The sequence below is a fragment of the Acomys russatus genome, chromosome 9, assembly GCF_903995435.1.
Source record: "Acomys russatus chromosome 9, mAcoRus1.1, whole genome shotgun sequence".
NCBI lineage: Eukaryota > Metazoa > Chordata > Mammalia > Rodentia > Muridae > Acomys > Acomys russatus.
The window spans coordinates 66,329,147-66,348,299 of NC_067145.1; the positions used below are offsets into that span (position 1 = coordinate 66,329,147).

At 42.2% G+C, this 19,153-nt stretch overlaps 1 protein-coding gene across 1 annotated transcript in view; it reads right to left on the reverse strand.

The window, feature by feature from the left end:
- Positions 1 to 19,153, reverse strand: part of Mtr (5-methyltetrahydrofolate-homocysteine methyltransferase) — a 70,012-nt gene that overhangs the window by 30,021 nt on the left and 20,838 nt on the right. Inside the window, exons 12-17 of the mRNA XM_051151478.1 lie at positions 16,488 to 16,600; positions 13,185 to 13,325; positions 11,129 to 11,314; positions 6,324 to 6,503; positions 3,086 to 3,202; positions 2,400 to 2,540 (exon numbers count right to left, since the gene is read on the reverse strand). Coding sequence (XP_051007435.1) covers positions 2,400 to 2,540; positions 3,086 to 3,202; positions 6,324 to 6,503; positions 11,129 to 11,314; positions 13,185 to 13,325; positions 16,488 to 16,600 — 878 coding nt within the window. The remainder of the gene's footprint in view (positions 1 to 2,399; positions 2,541 to 3,085; positions 3,203 to 6,323; positions 6,504 to 11,128; positions 11,315 to 13,184; positions 13,326 to 16,487; positions 16,601 to 19,153) is intronic.

Genomic DNA, 19,153 nt, shown 5'->3' on the forward strand with positions numbered 1-19,153 from the left:
ACCAGAACTGATAACGCTGGAGCAACGTTTATGTAGAATAGGTTTGGACCTAAAACCTTCAGACAACCATAGAAAGGGAGAAGACAGTATTCACAGTTCTGTAGCCAGAGCCACACTCGAAGTATTGCTTTAAAAGGAGACTCAGAAGGAGGGGAATGTGCTCGTACCAGTAATGAAGGCCTGATAACAGGAAAAGAGAAGGACAGACATAAAACCATTACGTAACAGTGAGAACGAAGGACTGAAGTGATTAGAAAGACTGCCAAGGTGGTAAGGAGAACGATGATTAATAGGGCACTTTAGAAAAATCTAAACAAAACATAATTAAGAAAAGGCCCTTCGGATGCTCACACTCCCATCACTGACACACATGAGCAGCACAGTCCTAGCAGCCATGCAATCAAACAATTCCTGATTAGGGGAAGGCTTCTCCAAACATTCTAGAAGAGAAAGTGTGCCCCATTCATACAGCAATGAAGGAAATAAGGATACAGACAGTGGTATGTGCAAACACAAAAACCAGTAAAGATTTTACTCAAGTGAAAAACACCTACTCCACACCTGACAGCTGTTATCTATAACCTGATTAACTTGATCCAAAAAATGAATACTTAGAATGAAGCAGTCATCTCAGGGAGCACACCAAAACCATCTCACTTTTAATCAGCTATTGAAAAGGGCACTCATAATGCAAAGACAAAACTCAGGGGTTGAGGATATAACTCAGTAGTCAAGCACTTACCTGGCTGGTATGTTCAAATGCTGGGGCTCAATCCCCAACACACACACACACAAATAACGACAACAACAACACATCACATATGTTTTATGGTATGTAATTAGAGTATTCCTCCTTACTGGTGTTCATAAACTGGAAGGTACTCTGCATGCTACTAGAGAAGAAAAGTGATCACCAACCCGGCTACAAGCCACAATGGTGACCTGCCTGTAGGATATGCCAGTGTAGCAGTGGCACAAACATTGTGGGTAAGGAGAAGCCAACCACTCTCTGCTTAGATTTAAGGCGCACTACATGAGATGGAACCCATGGCTGACACTGCTCAGGGGGTCAAGAACCTGAGACTAGATGATAGGCAAAAAGCCTAGAGGAAAACTAAATACTGTTTCTCTACTTTAGACATAGCTCAGTGTCTCACTCAACCATCATCAGAGAGGCTTTCTCTTGCAGTCAATGGGAACAAACACAGAGACCCACAACTGAACGATGTGCAGAGTGAAAAATTTTGGAACACTCAGTCCCTAAATGGATTTTCTTCACTAAATGCCTCCTCTCGGGGCTTAGGGAGCTATGAGGAAGACGAGGCAGAAAGACTGTAAGATCCAGAAGGGATGGATGACACCAAAGAAACAGACCTGACACACAAATGAACTCACAGACTATGGCAGCACACACAAGACCTGCATAAGGTCAAGTGTCCTCCAGACACACAGGACTGACATATATATAAACTCAAGAGACTGTGGCAGCATGTACAGGACCTGCATACATAGGGTCATGCCAGATGGGGTCACAGTGCTGAGAGGGGTAAGTGAACACGAGTTCCCATCCCTAAACAGGAGGTTATATCTCCAATTGACAACTGTTTGCAAAGGAAAAATTAGTTTTCTCCAGTGGAGTCTCACTAGGTATACAAACCACACTTTGGGTCAGGCCCCATGACCAGCAGTAGATGGCCAACACAAAGCAAATTCAATATTATATTTATTGATTTCATTTTTGTTTCATATTGCTTTGTTTGAGCATTAAAAAAAATTTTACTGGTTGGTCTTTTGCTTGTATATTATGGTTTCCAATTCTGTGTTTCTATGGGTTTTGTATGAGTGTGTTTCTAGTGCGTTTTCTTTCTTTTTACTTATTAGTTGTAGTAGTAGTACTGTTTTCTAAAGAGAGAGAGAAAGGCATGGAGTTGGATGGGTGAGGCAGTAGAAAAGATCTGAAAGGAGTTGGAGAAGGGGAAACCATGATCAGAATATATGATATGAAAAAACATTTTCAATTAAAAAGTTGTGTGTGCCCATACAAGTATATATATTAAAGTTTAATAAAACTTCATCCTACAGTAAACTGTGAGTGATTTTGATTCTCTTCTGATTACTGTATTCTGTTCTTTTCTACAATTTACTTCAATGTGAACTATTTTGCAGTAGAGAAGTCCAGCTGAGAACTCTAAGCAGCCTGGACAAGGGCTATGTCCCCTCCTCGCCCCACGGCATCAGCTTCTCTAGAGTGCTGTAAGGACCATGATGACGATGACTAATGACCCAGAGATGCAACTCTGCGTTTGTCCCTACTCTACAGCACAGGTCCAGGACCTGCTGGTGAGTGATAAAGTCTGCGGCGGCAGGAGAAGCCGCCCATTGGACACTCTTCCCTTTACCTGGGCATATCGTAAGAGTTTCTCAGTAGCCTCAGCATCCTTGTTCCAGATGAGGTCTTCACAGAGCTGAAGAAGGTCCTTATGGATATCATCGTACACGGGGAGGTTGCCTGCATTGACTATCCCCATGTCCATACCAAACTAAGGGCAATAAAAAGAAAAATGAGGATTTCCACTGATGCCCTAAACCAGGGATCAGAGAAAATTATTCCATGATGTAAGTGGTCACTATCTGATTCTGTTGTAGTCTAAAAGCAGCCCTAGATAGGGCACAGGTAAAGGGGTGAGGGTGCTTGCTCCACTGAAGCTGAAGGAGACAGCAGCGGGTGAGCTGTCTGCAGCACTCAGCTTGTCAGCCTTGCCACCACTTTTGTCCCACTTCCTCGAGAAACCTTGTGTGCATTTATGATGAATGTGTGCATGTGTATGGAGGTCAGAGGGCAACCTTGGGTGTTGGTTCTTGCCTTTCATCTTGTTTCAGACAAGGTTCTCTCTCTTGTTCACCAAGCTGGCTCTACAGTCTTACAAGGATTCTGTCTTCATCCCTCATTCTAAAGCAGGAGCTACTACTGCGTTAAGTTTCACACAAGCTCTAAAATTTCAACTCAAATGCTCAGGCTTGTGCAATGAGCACTTCCCACAGAGCCGCCTTCCCAGCACCTATGTCAAAGTCAGTTTCTCCATACCTTGATAGCATGGTAAAGGAAAACACCATGCATTGCTTCCCGAATGGCTTCCATCCCTCGGAAGGAGAAGGACAAATTGGAAAGACCTCCGCTTATTCTGACTCCTGGCAATGTTTCCTGGCAAAAACGCAAAATCATGAAAAGATTCTCTTATTATACCCAAAGACACAAGCAGCCATGCCTTGGAAGCTTTATACACAGGAAAAGTGAAAAGTAAGAAAGTAACTCTGAGCGTGTTATTGACAAAGCCCAGTCTTCCACATACTGTACACAAACTCTGGCTCCTCTTTTACCACATACACCCAACACCTTTACTTGGAGGCTTCATAAGTAGCTTTTCCTGCTAGATATTAACTTCTGCAGAAAAATTATAAAATCCTCTTTTATCTATGACTACCTCTATAATGACTATGGTAATGCATAGCATGAGAGTCACATGAAATGTTTGCTGGATAAATGACAGGGGAAAGATAGAAAGCAAAAGTTTGTGCATGTGCAGATATTCCTGACACTTTCAAAGCTGGACGGCTTCAACAACTTAAATGAGCAAGTTCTCAAGTTCATCAGACATGACAAATATAGAACAAAGGCAGCTGAGGTGCCTATGCCGATACCAAGCATTAGCCATGACAACAACAGTGACTCTCACCATAGATGCAGGCTTAAATGTCCAGGGAGACAGCTACTGTCTAGCCACTGCGCCCCTAGGCATATGCTACAGAGACATTCAAGCATATACATCTAACATGTTAGGTTGGTGCAAAGGTAACAAAGGGTTTGTGTTGTTGTAATTTGTTCCTTAATATTGAGATACATTCTTGATAAATTTGGTTATGTTAAACATCATTTTAGCTGGGCATGGTGGTGCATGCCTTTAATCCTAACACTCATGAAGCCGAGGCTGGAGGATCATTTTGAGTTTGAGACCAGCCTGGTCTACAAAGTCCAGGATAACCAAGGCTACACATAGAAATCCTGTCTCAAAGAAAAATCAGAAAAACAAAACAAAACAAAACCCAAAAAACCAAAAAGACCATTTAATGTGAAGCCCTGATTTATGGGGGTTTTGCTAATGATTTATTATTTGCTTTTTTAAAACATTTACTTTATATTATGCATGTCCGCAGCTGATACTGATAAAAGGGTCCAGTTCTTTTCCATGGCAATGACTCACTACACATTGCACAATCAATGCTTCAAAACTCAAGAACCAGGCTTCAAAGTTTTGCCTAATCCACCATATTCTCCTGATCACACCCAAGACACTGCCATTTTTCAAGTATCTTGATAACTTTTTACAGGGGAAATAAATCTACAATCAGCAGTACAAATAAAATTCTTTCCAAGAGTTAATGAATCCTGAAGCACTGACTTTTAAAACATGTTTATTACATGTATTTACTTGGAAGAGTACACCCACATGCCACAATGTTTGAAGAGGTGAAAACACACTTGTAGGAATTAGTTCTCATGCTCTTCGGTTATGTAGGACCTGGGGATCAAATTCAAATCATCACTCTTGACTGACACCAAGCACCTTTACCTGTGAACCATCTTGCCAGCCTACAAAACACTTAATTTTTTTATGCTGAGAATTAAAAAATAATTGATTATAATGGTTCCTATTTTAGTTAATGAAGATATGTTTGAGCCTAGTTATGATTTAAAATTCACTATCTGTAACTGCAATTAATTTTTCACCAGCCTAATACAAGAATGCTCAACACCACTGTTCAACACATCAGTTCTTTATGAACAGCAGAATGATTCAGGGAAACAGTAGAATGTTATACACTAATAAAATGAACAAATGTAGCTATAGCAACACAGATGAAATTTAAAATGAGCCTGATGTGGGCCTGGTGGCAGTGGAGAAGGATTTGGGCAGGTGGAAGCTGGTAAGTTTAAACTAGCCTAGGCTACACAGTGAAACCCTCTGTCATAAAGAGGGAAAAATAAAAGAGGTTGAATAGGGAGAAAACATCTTAAGCATTTTATGATTTGAATTACATTAAGCATATGATTTGAATAACATCAAGATCAAAAGCAGGTCAATTCATGCTATGTGAACATCCAGCTGGTCCTTGTGAGTCCCTGGTTGTTACCGTAAAGACTGCATTACAACTATGAAGGCCGGCTCTAGCATATCAGCCTCTGGTCACATGTTCACCATCTCATCACTTCACACCATTGTGCAGTGTGTCTGTTAAAGGCATCCTATGGGCTGGAGATGGCGGAGTGGCTGAGAGCTCACACTGTGAACTGACTACAGGTGGCTCACAACAACCTCTAACTTCGTTTGAGGGAATCCAACACCCTTTGGCTTCCTTGGGCACTTGAATACAAATGTGGGACACAATCTTAACCAGACACACACACACACACACAAGCAAAAATGAACAGATCTTTAAAGGCACCTTATTTCGTGTGCACATCTTATTAATGCTGAATTCATGGCCAGGAGCCCTGTGGCTTATGTCTAAATAAGGCTTATCCAACAAGCATTTCTCCATTTGGCCTGCACATGTGAACACTAGAAAACACTGGCACCAGGACTGAAGGGCATTTTCAAACAGGGAGATCACAAAAAAACAAACAAACAAACAAACAAAACCAGAACACTATAAAACCTCAGAGAAGAACTAACAAGACACATGCTTATAGAGTAAGAGCCGACTGTCTCCAAGGTCACCCTCATCTGAGGGTGTGTCATGGCTGCACAGGCCATGGCTAAGCTCACCACAAAAGCAGTATGGGTACTGACTGAGGCAAAAAGGAAATTTTAGAGCATACACTGGCAAGCACAAAAATCAATGAATAATAATGTAAACTGGACATGCATATAAGTAATAAAGTTATTGGCAAAAACAATGATGAAGCCTCAGAAGCACAGATAGCAGAATGAAAGTTACTTCATGAAACTAAGAACAAGGCATACCCAGAAAATGAGATACAGGAGCAATAGACTCACTGCACTTCAGAACAGTGAAAGCTACTATACAGTTCATAACTGTGCAGTTACTATATATCTTATATTTTCTCAGGTGTGTTACATACCACAACTGAAATAGCATTATGTGAAAGAAAAAGTCCCTACATTTTAGAAAACAACTTACTACTAAGGGGAAAATATGTTACTGCTCTCAGCAAATCAGTATGTGTTAGCTCTAAGCATGCACTAAACTAAGGTGGTAAACTTGCTCTGTCTTGTGGAAAGACAGCATATACCCAGACTTACTTTAATGACTCTTGTTGCATGAATAAAATTGATAGCATACAAGTTATGTTCTTCCATTCCAGTACCAATGGTAAGGATGTTGGGATCAAAAATAATGTCATTTGGATTGAAGCCCACTTTTTCCACAAGCAGGTGGTAGGCTCGGGTGCACACATTGACTTTAACATCTGTTTCTGTTGCCTGAGAAATAAGAAGAAATGTAATTTACAATAGAAAAGCAAAATGTTATCTATGAAAACAGCAGATGTCACTTATTAAAACCACTTAAATCTCAATGACTGGATTTCTCTGAAATCCAAATGTCAGACTTTTAAACATTCATCAACTTACCTCAGAACAGAATCTGAAAGACACTGTTTTTCAGTGTAACAATTTTATTCCTTATGTAAAAACATCATCCATACACAATATATTAACAAAGTGGCTTCCTAAAGGTAGATGTGATTTAAAAGTCAAACTCCACTAAAGACATTAAAAACTAAGCAGCTGAGCATCACACCTGTAATTCTAGCACTTGAGAGGATGAGTCAGAACTGTGGCAGGTAGGTGCCACCATGAGTTACACACATGAGTGCCAGGTCACTGTAGGCTACAATGGGAAAGAGTCCCTCAAAGTGGCCTGCCCCTCCTGACCTGCTGCACTGTGCCAACCACTCACATGCTTTCTTGGGTCCTCCTCAACGTAGACTCAAGGACACATATTTATTCCCCACCACCTACCTACATGCTTGTTACCATGTGCCTCAAGTTGCAACTAGAAATCAGTGTTGGCAAAATGGCACACACCATTAATTCCATCACCCTGAAAGGCAGAGATAAGTGGATCTCTGAGTTCAAGGCCAACCTAGGTTATATAGTAAGTTCCGGGCCAGCCAGGACTACATAATGTGACACTGTCTCAAAGCAATAACAAAAGCTAAAAGGGTGGCTAGACAGTCCCGAGCACTTACTACTCTTCCAGAGGATCCAAGTTTGGTTCCCATTAAACACAAGGAGGCTCACCTCTTAAATTCCAGATGACCAGATTCTTTCTTCTGGTCTGTACACACTGCTTGCACATGGTGTACATACATACATGTAAGCAACTCATATATATATGTATGTAACATATTATATAATACAATATAATAAATCTTAAATACATACATACATAAAGTATGTAAGTACGTACATTATCACTATCCTTCTAAACAAGATCCTTCAAAAAAAACAAACACTCGAACAACATAGATTCTGGCAAAGCTCACCCTCCCTGCTCCTCAGTCCATGACACTCAACCAGGGCCTCTACCTCCACCACTGTCCTACCATTTGCCCTAACTCCTCACTACTCCTCCGATGTTCTTAAACCCTGCCATGCTGTTGCTACCTCAGAGCCTTTCCGTTATTGCTGCCCTGCCTAGAACATACAAGGCCTAACTGTGTTGACAGCTCAGAGTCAACTGTCCCTTCGGAGTCTGTTAGTCACTTCTTCCAAATCAGCACACAACCACCCTTCCCACCTTCTCCTTTCCTTGGGGACATCTCTTTCCAGAGACATAGCTTAGCAATGTCTTATTCTTGGCTGTTTTACTACCTATTATTATCTCACTAGCTAGAATGGCAGTCTTAACTGTATCCTCAGAGCCCAGAGAATGTGAGAATGTGCTCAATGCCATGCAGAGGGGATGAATAAGTGAATCAATGCTACTTTTACTCAGTGGTTCTCCACTTTGTTGAGGAAGCTGTCTTCAGATTACCTCCAAACAGCACACTCATCTAACTGCATTCTGAATTTCTGGCCATTGTTAATCCAGTATGCTCTGGGAATAAGCAAAAGAAAAAGCAGGAGTCCTTTCTAGTCCACATTTCCATATTTCATGGTACTAGTTTCCCATTGTCATCTGCAGTCCACGAATATTAGATAGAAGAATCCAGAAATTACAGTTCTTAAGTTTCTAATTTCATGTCACTCTGAAAGTGTGACAAAACCTCATATCCTAAACTGTCCTGCTCCATCCCGCCTGGGATATGAGTCATCCCCAAAGTCTCATGTTAGGCAATGTTAGTTGTCTAACATTCACTCACTGAATACATGCTCACATGATCCTTTCTCATGTATTTATTTGGAGACAAGGTCTCGTTCTAAAACTTGCTGTGCTACCATAGAGCTCTCAGAGGTCCACATGCTTCTGTCCATAAAATGCTGGAAATAAAGGAACCAGTACACCTGGCACATGCTCCTTATATTACTCAAGTGGCTCCTGAGCATAGAATTGGCGATGCTGACAAGCAAGGTATACCAAACAAAAGCTATAAAGCACCCATGGTGAGAAGGTCAAAAGTATAGTACGGTGTTTTGAGAAAAACTGACATTACAGTTTAGCTAACTTCTTACTGTTCCTAACTTACAGGCTTTACTACACAGGTATGCATGTGTAGAGAAAAGTGCAGTATGTATAGTTCAGGACAGGTAAGGGTGCATTCCTATGCTTGCTATCACTCCACCAGAAAGCATGACAATTATGAAGGTCAATTCTAAATCAAGGAGAGAAAAGGATTTCTTGAAAATGATTAATCCCACTGAAATATGTACCTCTCAGTCTTTAAGAGCCTGCATGGTGGGAGGGTCCCACTGTCAGGATGGGAACTCTAAGTCTATTGAAGAACTGGTTTTGACCAGACACTTCCTGCACTTTAGGGAGGTAGCATAAGTAACTTCACTTGATTGGCAAATAAAAAAGGCACAGTCTGGTAATTTCTGAGCCAACTGGGCACAGAGTATGTACTGTGTAGAGTGGTGTATAGCTCCATACCAAAGACAGCACAGACATGCTCCTAGGATAGGAATTCACTTCCAGGGCTAGGATAGCTATACTATGGCCTTTCTACAACCTAGGCCCTTGTGAAGTTGTCCTCATGGCATCCGGTATAGTCTCTACTCCAAGAACAGTCCCTAGATTCTGGCCACCAAGAAAAGAAATGGACCTCAGAGTGAGGCATAGTAGAGGCCTCTGCAGGGAGCCGATCCCATCACACAGCATGTTTGGTACTGTGAAACACATGCTGGTAAGCCTCAGTCACCCTTTGGGATGTCACAGACCCATGTGAAACTCAGCAGAATGGGATACAGATCCCTCAATCAGGCAGGACTCTGAGCTATGAGGGACTTTTGCTTCTCTGTTTCACAGTAATGGTACCCTAAACCAGCTGAGTCACAATCTTCAAGTTGGCTGCAGCAATTCAGGAGCTTAGGTCAAGGGTAAAGATGTGTGGACTAGGGTAGAGGATGGTGGGAAAAACAACTGACTTATCATGTGCACTGGGTATACAAACGAAGGTCCCACGACAACTATCTTCCTTTTGTACTCTTCTGGAATTATTTCATTGTTTTATTTTATTTTATTTTATTGTTATGATAAATGTACCTTTTGTATAAAATAAAAACATTTTGATCAAAATAATTTTATTTCAAGTGTTAAGAAAAACAGAGACAGTACTATAATCTGACTTCTCTCTTCTTGCTGCCTGCGGATACAGATGTAGAACTCTCAGATACCGCTCCAGCACCACGTCTGCCTGCATGCCACCATGTTTCCTGTGGTGACAATGATGGACTAAACCTCTGAACTGTAAGTCCCAATTAAATGTTTTCTTTGCAAGAGCAGCCACGGTCATGGTGTCTCTTCACAGCAATATAAACGTAACTAAGACAATATTGTTCAAGATCTTTTACATTTCAATCTTTATTGGACGTAGACTTTAATTTAGTATATGGTAGAATACAGAGCTAGTACTGAGTGGTGGGGACCTGTAAGAGGTGACAAGCAAGGCTCTTGCAGAGCCCAGGGTTAGTTCCTAGCAGTCACTTGGCAGCTCACAACCATCTATAACTCAGGGTCCAGGGGACCCAACACCATCTTCTGACAGCCACAAGCACCACTCAAACACATACAATGAATTAAAAGGGGGGGGGCGGGAGGTAAACTTGGTTTGAAGGCTCTTCCTTCTTTCTTCATTTTGTAATCAAAGTGCCCAAAAGTGGTTCTGTTAGAAAAGCAAGTTCCAAACTCTCTTGCTCTACCTCACCTTTTCTCTGCCCCTTCACTAATGGACAAAGCAGCCAAAAAATGCTATCAGTGTTTTTAGCCTCCAGAATTGTGAGCCAACTAAATCTCTTGTATTTAAAAATTGCTAGGTCTGTGGTTGTGCTGATTTGAATGAGAACAGCTTCCAGGGATCATATACTTAGTGCCTGATCCCCAGGTGGAAGAACTGGCTGGGAAGGATAAGGAGACAGGCCCTGCTGAGGGAGGTGTGTCTGTGGGCGAGGGCTTTCCCAGGTAGTGTGAGCTCTCACTTGTGGATCAGATGTAAGCTCTCAGCTGCTGTCCCAGTACCATGTCTGCCTGCCTGCCTGGTGCCATGTTCCTTATTATGGCAGACGCGGACTCACTCTAAACCTCTGCAACCATGAGCCCCAAATTAAATGACTTCTTTTTAAGTTGCTTTGGTCAGGGCAGCTTGTCACAACAATAGAAAAATAGTTGAGATGGTATTATTCTACTACAGCAGCACAAAGTAAACTACATCAGGACTCCGTATTTTTTCTTTCAAATGCAAAACCAGCTGTCTGCCCCATTCCCCATTGATGTAAAGATTGTGCAGTATGTCAAATTTCCAGAAATATATTATGTATGTGTGTGGAAAGATAAGCAAACATACACATTTGTGTTTCTACACATACAGCTGTTTCAGACCTGGTTTTCTCCCACTGCTTTCTTACCTGGGTGACACAACGGCACCAGCCCAACAGAAACCACTTACCTGCCCTTCCTCATCGAAAGCCATAACCACCACAGCAGCTCCAAACTTCTTGATCTTCCTGGCCTTCTCCAGGAAGTCCTCCTCCCCCTCCTTCAGACTGATGCTATTGACTATGCACTTCCCTTGGCAGCACTTCAATCCAGCTTCAATCACAGCAAAATTGGAAGAGTCAATGCACAGGGGCACCTGAGACAGAAGGACAGGAAGATCATAGGTCACAAGTCACCACAAGTCCCCTCTGAAGAGTTGCAAGCAAGCAAACAAAAAAACAAAACAAACAAACACACAAAAACCTCTACTTCTTCTTTAAGGAACAATAAATAAACTTAGGGTTTTAATATACTTGCTTAAGCTTGAAGTTCAAATATTTAGAGTAAGATCAGCTCACAAGACACTGTGCATGGGCCTGGATTTATAACTCAAAGGCAAGGAATCCAAGAGAGCAGTTCATGGGCTTAGGCCTAGTTTACACTTCCAAGCACTTAAACTCTAAAGCAAACATCTTCTCTAGTTTCCTGCATTCTGCCCTGACTCATATGAAGGCTGAGCCTCTTGCCCTTGAGGAACAACCCTCTGGCCAAGTTACTTGAATTAAATCTTCCTTTTATAAAAACAAAGAAAAAAATTATTAGGAAAAACAGATCTAATCCCATTCCCACCAAAATAGTAATTGCTAAAAACCCAAACAAACAACTAAAATGAACACATGAGAGACCTCGGTCTAATCCAGCCTCTGCTACAAAGAAATAAGCCAGGCAGGATAGCTGACTTAGGACTATTCAGGGCAGTCAGTCAGTAACTGATTCCCCATCTCCAAGGCAGACAGAACCTTGGCTTTACCCTGCTTATCAAGATAAATTATTAAACAGGTAATGACAAGTGTACAGGAAAGGCTAGAATACAAGACAACAAAAAGAACAAGGAGGCTATCTCAACAACAGAGTGCCTGTTTTAAAAGGGGAGTCGCGAGGGAGAGTGGGGAAGTAGCACTATTGGTAGAGTACTTGCAGAGGTCCTAAGTTTATAAAACTGGTGGCACAAGCCTGCAATCCTAGTGCTGAGAAGATGGAAGCAAGAGAAAAGTGACTCAAGGCTATCCTCAGGTACATAGTGATTTCCAGGCCAGTGTAGGGTATAAGACACCATTAAAAACAAAGGAAAAAAAAAAACCTCTACCAATTTTGCTTTTCCTTAGCACACTGTAATAAAAAGGTTTAACTGAAAAGGGGCCATTTTCCACGGTAGGAGTAGAATCAGTGTGGCAGCAACAAATAAACGCGCCCCTCTGAGATACAATAGTCAGCTCTCAGACTGTACAGACAACAACAAAACTCAGTCTCTTAAAGCTTACTTCTCCCAGATGACTATCATCAGCCAAGCTAAAGCCCTATCACTCTCCAAAAATCTGCTTCAGGTGAATAGACTGCCTAGTTAATTAAGAAAGCTTAGAACCAGAAATGACAATACTTTCAATACAGGAAAAGGGAACAAATTCTTTTTTTTTTTTTTTTTCATTTTTTAAAATTTTATTAATTTATTCATATTACATCTCGATTGTTAGCCCTTCCCCTGTTTCCTCCCATTCTTCCCTCCCTCCCACGTCCCCCCTTCTCCCCTCCCCTATGTCTGTGATCAAGGGAGACCTCCTCCCCCTATATATGCTCTTAGAATATTGAGTCTCTTCTTGGTAACTTGCTATCCTTCCTCTGAGTGCCGCCAGGCCTCCCCATCCAGGGGACGTGGTCAGAAAAGGGGCACCAGAGTTCGTGTGAGAGTCAGATCTCACTCTCCACTCCACAGTGGAGAATATCCTGTTCGTCGGCTAGGTCCTGGTAGGGGTTCGAAGCTTACTGCCTATATTCTCCTTGGCTGGTGCCTTAGTTTGAGGAGGACCCCAGGATCCAGATCTGCCTGTCATAAAGTTCTTATTGTAGGTTTCCAGGACCCTATGGGTCCTACTATTTCAAGGGAACAAATTCTTGAGTGGACAGATAGACAAGGCTAAATGAATGACAACAAGCCCAGTAAACATTCTTGATTATAAACCTTATACAACCTTGGCAATGTCAGGCTCAGAAGCAATGAAGTTGCAAAATCTGGTCATTGCACTGGGACCATCCAGCATGCCATCGTCCATATTGATATCCAGCACCTGAGCTCCCATCTCCACCTGTACTTTGGCAATGCTCAGGGCTTCCTGGAGGAGGAATGGGAGAAGCACAGTTAGAAGATGACCAGGAAGAGTAATTCTTCCCACTCCCAGAGGTCCTGTTACTGAAACAGACATGTTGGCTCCCTGACTCTGAGCCTGTCCCCTGCGCCTCAACATTTGCCATGGATCACTAACCTTTTCACACATCATCTCACTGCTTGCAGTCCACCAAGGCAGCTTCCTACCATGAAGAATCTAAACTCCTCAGCCTCTAAGCTGGCAGCACCTTCTCGCCAAATGCCTTCCTTGTTTGGCCCTCACTGAACACTCTACCCAGCCAAGTGTTGCCTCTGTGCCACAGGTCACGTGATATTGCTCACAACATAATCCCCTTCCCTTCCATTCTGGTTTAAATCCAGCTCAAACCCATCTCCTTCAAGAAAGGTCTCTAAAGCAACCACCTAAACTCACTGAATCCCTCAGTGTTTCCCCACACAGGTAAAGATTTTTGTTAAGACTTACTTTACACATGAATGTGCACCTGTATTAAGTTTAAGCCCTGTGCATACAGGTGCCCATGGAAGCCAGTAGAGGGCATAAGATCCCTTGGAACAGAAGTACAGGGGGCAGTGAGGTGCCTTCTGTGGGTGCTGGGAACCAAACGGGTGGCTCTCGGCAAGGGCAGTCTATACATGCTCGTAGCTGCTGAGCCATCTCTCCAGACCCTCAATGATATTTTCTAGCTGACATAACATAGACACTTGAGTCTTCATTACAGCTTTGTAGCTCAATAAATAAGCAAAGGTTTTTTTAAAAAATTGATAATAGATACTGCTATTAGCCTGGTTTTTCTATGAAGGCCTCCTCCACCCCCACTTCAACTGCATCTCCCTAAAGGTTCCCCTAGGCAGAGAACACAAGGCAGTTACATATGAGCGTCATAGACTTCCTTCCATCCATTCTATGTGACGACAGCCTAAGAATGTTAGCCTCCCCAGCTCTCCATTACCACATCTTTAGATGGTGACAAGAAGCAGCTGGGCTTCAGGGGACTGTGCAAGTTTAGTGAGGATATAATGTGCTATGCACTGTGACTGGATCTGTAAGAAAGCCTTGACAGTATGTCTAGCTGTGTACTTCTTCCTAAAGGAGTATCTGTCCTCACTAACAAGACTATCAAATCTCAAAGTGCAAACTGATATCCAGAGAGTAGGCAAAAGAATCAAACTACAAGTAGCTCCTCTGAGAACTGAAAACACCATCTGACTATTGAGGGTCACCAACACTTCAGAAGGTGCAAGCAAGAGCCAAGGCATGATGGCAGAGCAGCCCTCCAGAATGCTCAGGGGGCACATCAGGATGGTACGTTTCAAGCACAGGTGGAGAGGACAGACTGATGGTCTCAAGAAGTTTAACTGGTTCCCACTCACAAAAAGAGCTTTCAAATTGGAGGACAAGCATTATGGGAGTACATGACAGCAAGAACAGCAACAAGGCGAAGGGGATGAGGACCAGCAGGCAGCCAACACCTGCACTAACAAAGACAACTCTAGGGGGCATCCTGAAACAACAACTAGCAATTCCAAAAAGGAAGATAATCCCAACACTCAGGAGGCAGAGGCAGGCAGGTCATTGTGAGTTCAAGGCCAGCATGGTCTACAAAGTGAGTTCCAGGACAGCCAGGGCTACATTGTAAGACCCTGTTTAAGGCAGAGGCAGGATGGGGTGTGGGGCCAAGTCCGCAGCCTAGCCAGATGGCCCAAAGTGTAAAGCACTTAACACAAAATCACGAGGAACTGAGTTCAGATCTCGGCACACATGTAAAGCCAGGCATTCCCACAGAATGCATCTGACTCCAGTTCTAAGGGATTCGATGCCCTTTGCCTAGACTCTGCATGCACATGCGCGCGCGCACACACAGACACACGCGTACGTGTATAAACTCACAATACACACACAAATAAAATGAGTGTATCTTTTTAACTAAATCTATTCAGATCCTGAAATTAATTTTATATATATATATATATATATATATATATATATATATATATATATATATATATCATATCATTAAAACACAAAGGACAAAGGATGGTTCATCTGGTAAAGATGCTTGATACCAAACCTGACAACCTGAGTTTGATCCCCAAGAAATAAATATGGAAGAAGAGAATCAACTCTTACAAGTTGTCCTTTGACCTCCATGTGCAAGCAGCTTGCATATGAACATTCAGTTACAAACACACACACACACACACACACACATACACATGCACACACACACATACACATGCACACCCATAAAATAAGCTAATTAAAAAAAAATTTTTTTTTTAAGACAGGCTTCCACTATGTAGACCAGGCCAGCCTAAACTCAGAAAACTATGTGCCTGTGCTTTCCAAGTGCTGGGATTAGAGACATGCCCCTGATAAAAACAAACAAAAAACCTAAAACCTAAAATCAACTTCCTCCACTTTTAATATTTGTAGAAAATAAAATCTCTCCACATTTCTTGGACATGCTCTGTGTAGATTAAATTTGGCTCCTTTTTAGCACTACAAAGCTTACAAATGCAGACTTCTCAAGGCAAGGCCTATTCATTTTGTTTTGACCTACAGCTAACAGACTCAGGATTGCCTTTATTAGGAAGTGTCTGATGTGGTCAGATGGGTAAGAATTCTCTTTTGGAAGAGCAGAGAAGACTCAGTAGTTAAAAATTCTTATTCTTGTAGAGGACCCAGGTTCACTTCCCAGGTCCAACATGCCTTTCACAAGCATCTGTAGTTTGGTCTCCTGGGAATCCAATGGCCTCTCCAGGTCTCTGTGGGTACCAGGTACACACATGGTGCACATATATTCATGTAATCAAAATGCTCACAGACATAATTTATAATTTTTTTAAATAGGAATCCCTTGGCTTTCACTTTCCATAGAAAGGTTTCAGAGAAGCCAAAATGGAGAGTATTCCCAAATATCCAAACTTACTTAACAAGCAAAGACTAGAAACTGGATCACTCTATGCCCCAAATGTAATTAGTGGTTTTTTAACCAGTGTCAACAGCAGCGACTTCAAGTCTTCCAGCCGCCCCAACCACTGCCAGCTGCCACTAGCATCCTCACAGGCTTCCTCACCAGCCAGAACAGAATGCACTTGTCTACCCAGAGGCAAGGCAATACCCCAGCGGTCTCATGAGGGTGCTCACTTCATAGTTTCCTGCCATGATGAGTTTAGCAAACTTCCTGGATCCTGCCACGTTACAGCGCTCTCCAATGTTAACAAAGTTGGTGTATGGTCCAATCCTGAAGGGCTCTAGACCTTAAAAGGCAAGCATTTTGAAAAATTCTTGAAAATGCACATGGATGACATGAAACAAGCAAAATATTCACAGCTAGAATGTCAAAGCTCATCTGAGCAGATGGCCAGGAGATCTGATAGGGAGACAGGGTCACAATCTTCCATTCAATAAAGGGCCACCTGGTGCAACTGTGCTTACAACCAGATCACCCAAAAAGAAAACACTTTAGAGCTCTGTGCTGCTAGTGAGCTATACCATAGAACCTCTGAAAATGAAGGAAAAGTCATTGCCGCTCATATTTAACTAAGGGTCTGGGGAGAGCCATGAAGAAAACGGTAAATCAAAGGAGGGTTCTGTGCATGCTGCCCTGACTGCTGTGAGTTCATGCATGCAACTGCTCTGCTGTGTCTGGAAAACCCTGCTTGATGCTACCCACAGCCTCTGACAGTTATAGGGTTTCTGTCCCACTCTCCCCTGAAAATCCCTAAGCCTGGGGGAAGGGATATGTTATGTCTCACTCAGGACTACATGGGGGAAATAGGCACAAAATCCCACCATGAGCTGAAAAGATACTGAAAGCTGAGGATACAGGGAAACAGGGAAGCGCAGAAGGAGAGGGTAAAAATGTGTTACTTTTCTTTTCAAAACTACTTGTGCAATACCAACTGGACCTGGAAGGTTGGGGAGAAAACTAAAATTGGGGAGGACAGCAGAGGAGAAAGGGTAGTTACTGGAAGAATTGGAGCATGTATAAATATGTTTAAATATACTACATGAAATTCTCAAATAAAAAATATTGTAAGAAAGCAAAAAAGGGAGTGTTGAGTCAGACATGGTTGTTCGTGACTGTAATCCCAGCACTTCGTAGCTTGCAGGAATTTAAGGCCAGCATATATTATGTTGTAATATTATACCCTCAAAATATTTTGTTTTCTCTTTTGCTCCATGACACTTTATCAGAAATCAGCTTACAGCTGAATGGAGCAAATCTCTTCACAAAATCAACAGGCTCACTGAGAGACCATGAGCCTGAAAGCAGCACTTCCCAATAAGATAATGAGGAAGGACCGAGATGGAGATCCAGGAATCGCTGTGCCAGGTCTTCCACCATGAGGCACCCAAGGCAGCCACTGGACTTTTTGCATAGTATTACCTCATTTGCTAAGGAGTAATAGAATCTCCCCCGGCACTGGCTAACTCAGAGGCAAGTATCAGATAATACATGTAGACATATTATACTCAGGTAAAACATAACAGAGAGTGTGTAAAGTGTCACTGCAGAAAAGGTTCTCAAACTGCCTTTGTTTTTAAAGCATTATAAGAAGCAGTCTCCCAGAATAGCCACAGGCAGGCTCTGGGGACACATGCCTTGGGGTCACATCAGTCATATGATCACACAACCTAAGACAACTGTCCACACACCCTTTCAGCTTACAAATAAGGTACAGTCAAGTGTCTCTGCACTGCTATCATAAAAATGAAGTATAAAATTAGCACCACTTATCAGAGCTGTCATTAAACAAAAATGGCCTCTGAGTCCTTTGCCAAAGCATTATATGAAGAAGCCAGTATGAGCAAGAGGAAGATTATGAATATGAACTGGGTAATTATACAAATACTCCAGGCCACTTGCTCACAAATTCAGGAGGCAAACATTCTCTACTGTTTCAGCTGCTGACTGTTATTACTGGTAGCAAGCCTTGTGCCCCTGATCTTTCACATCACCTGGAGGTTTGTCTGCCAGGCAAACAGGGACAGCAACCACCAACTGCTGAGGATGCTTGTATGATGTAATGGCATTCTACAAAGTGCTTCTGACCTAGCAGGAACAACAAATCTGACAAAGAAGCAGTACTTCCCTGTTTACCATTTACACACAGGCTAACAAAATGTTCTTCAGGTTGGACACAATGACAAACACTTGTAATCCTAGAACTCAGAAAGTAGAGACAGGAGGGTTGCTAGTCTGAGGTGACTCTTGGCTATACAGTGATACCTGTCTCAATACATCACCATTTCAGGAAAAGAGTGAAATAAAAAGCTAGGCATGGTGATACATGATTTTAGTCTCAACACTCAGGAGATAGAGACAGGTGAATCTCTGTGAGTTTGAGGCTGGATCTACACAGTGAGTTCCAGGACAGCCAGGGCTACATAGAGAGACCCTGACTCAAAAAGCCAAGAGATGGTGGGGTAGGGGGGCAGAGAGGGAGGCAGACAGACACAGAAAATAAATATGCAAATAATTGTAAAATCCCAAACAAATGGCAAAGGTAAGATCCTAATAATAATGTTTGGAAGCAAATAAGACTTTCCAGGAAGATGCTGTTGCCATTGCAAAGCACCAGACCTTGACCATTTTCAATAATTCCTATCAACTGACCATTAAAAGTGTTAGGCAATGGACAAGGGTATGCCGTTACTGTGCAGGAAAGACAAGCCCACAGAGTCTCGTTGTAAACAAGTACATGAGCAAATTGCCCAGCCTTCATTCATTTTTACTCTGAAATTAATCTTTCCATCCCATCCCTAGAAAAAGAGTTTAGTAAAATTTACCTAAGGGTCAAGAAAAC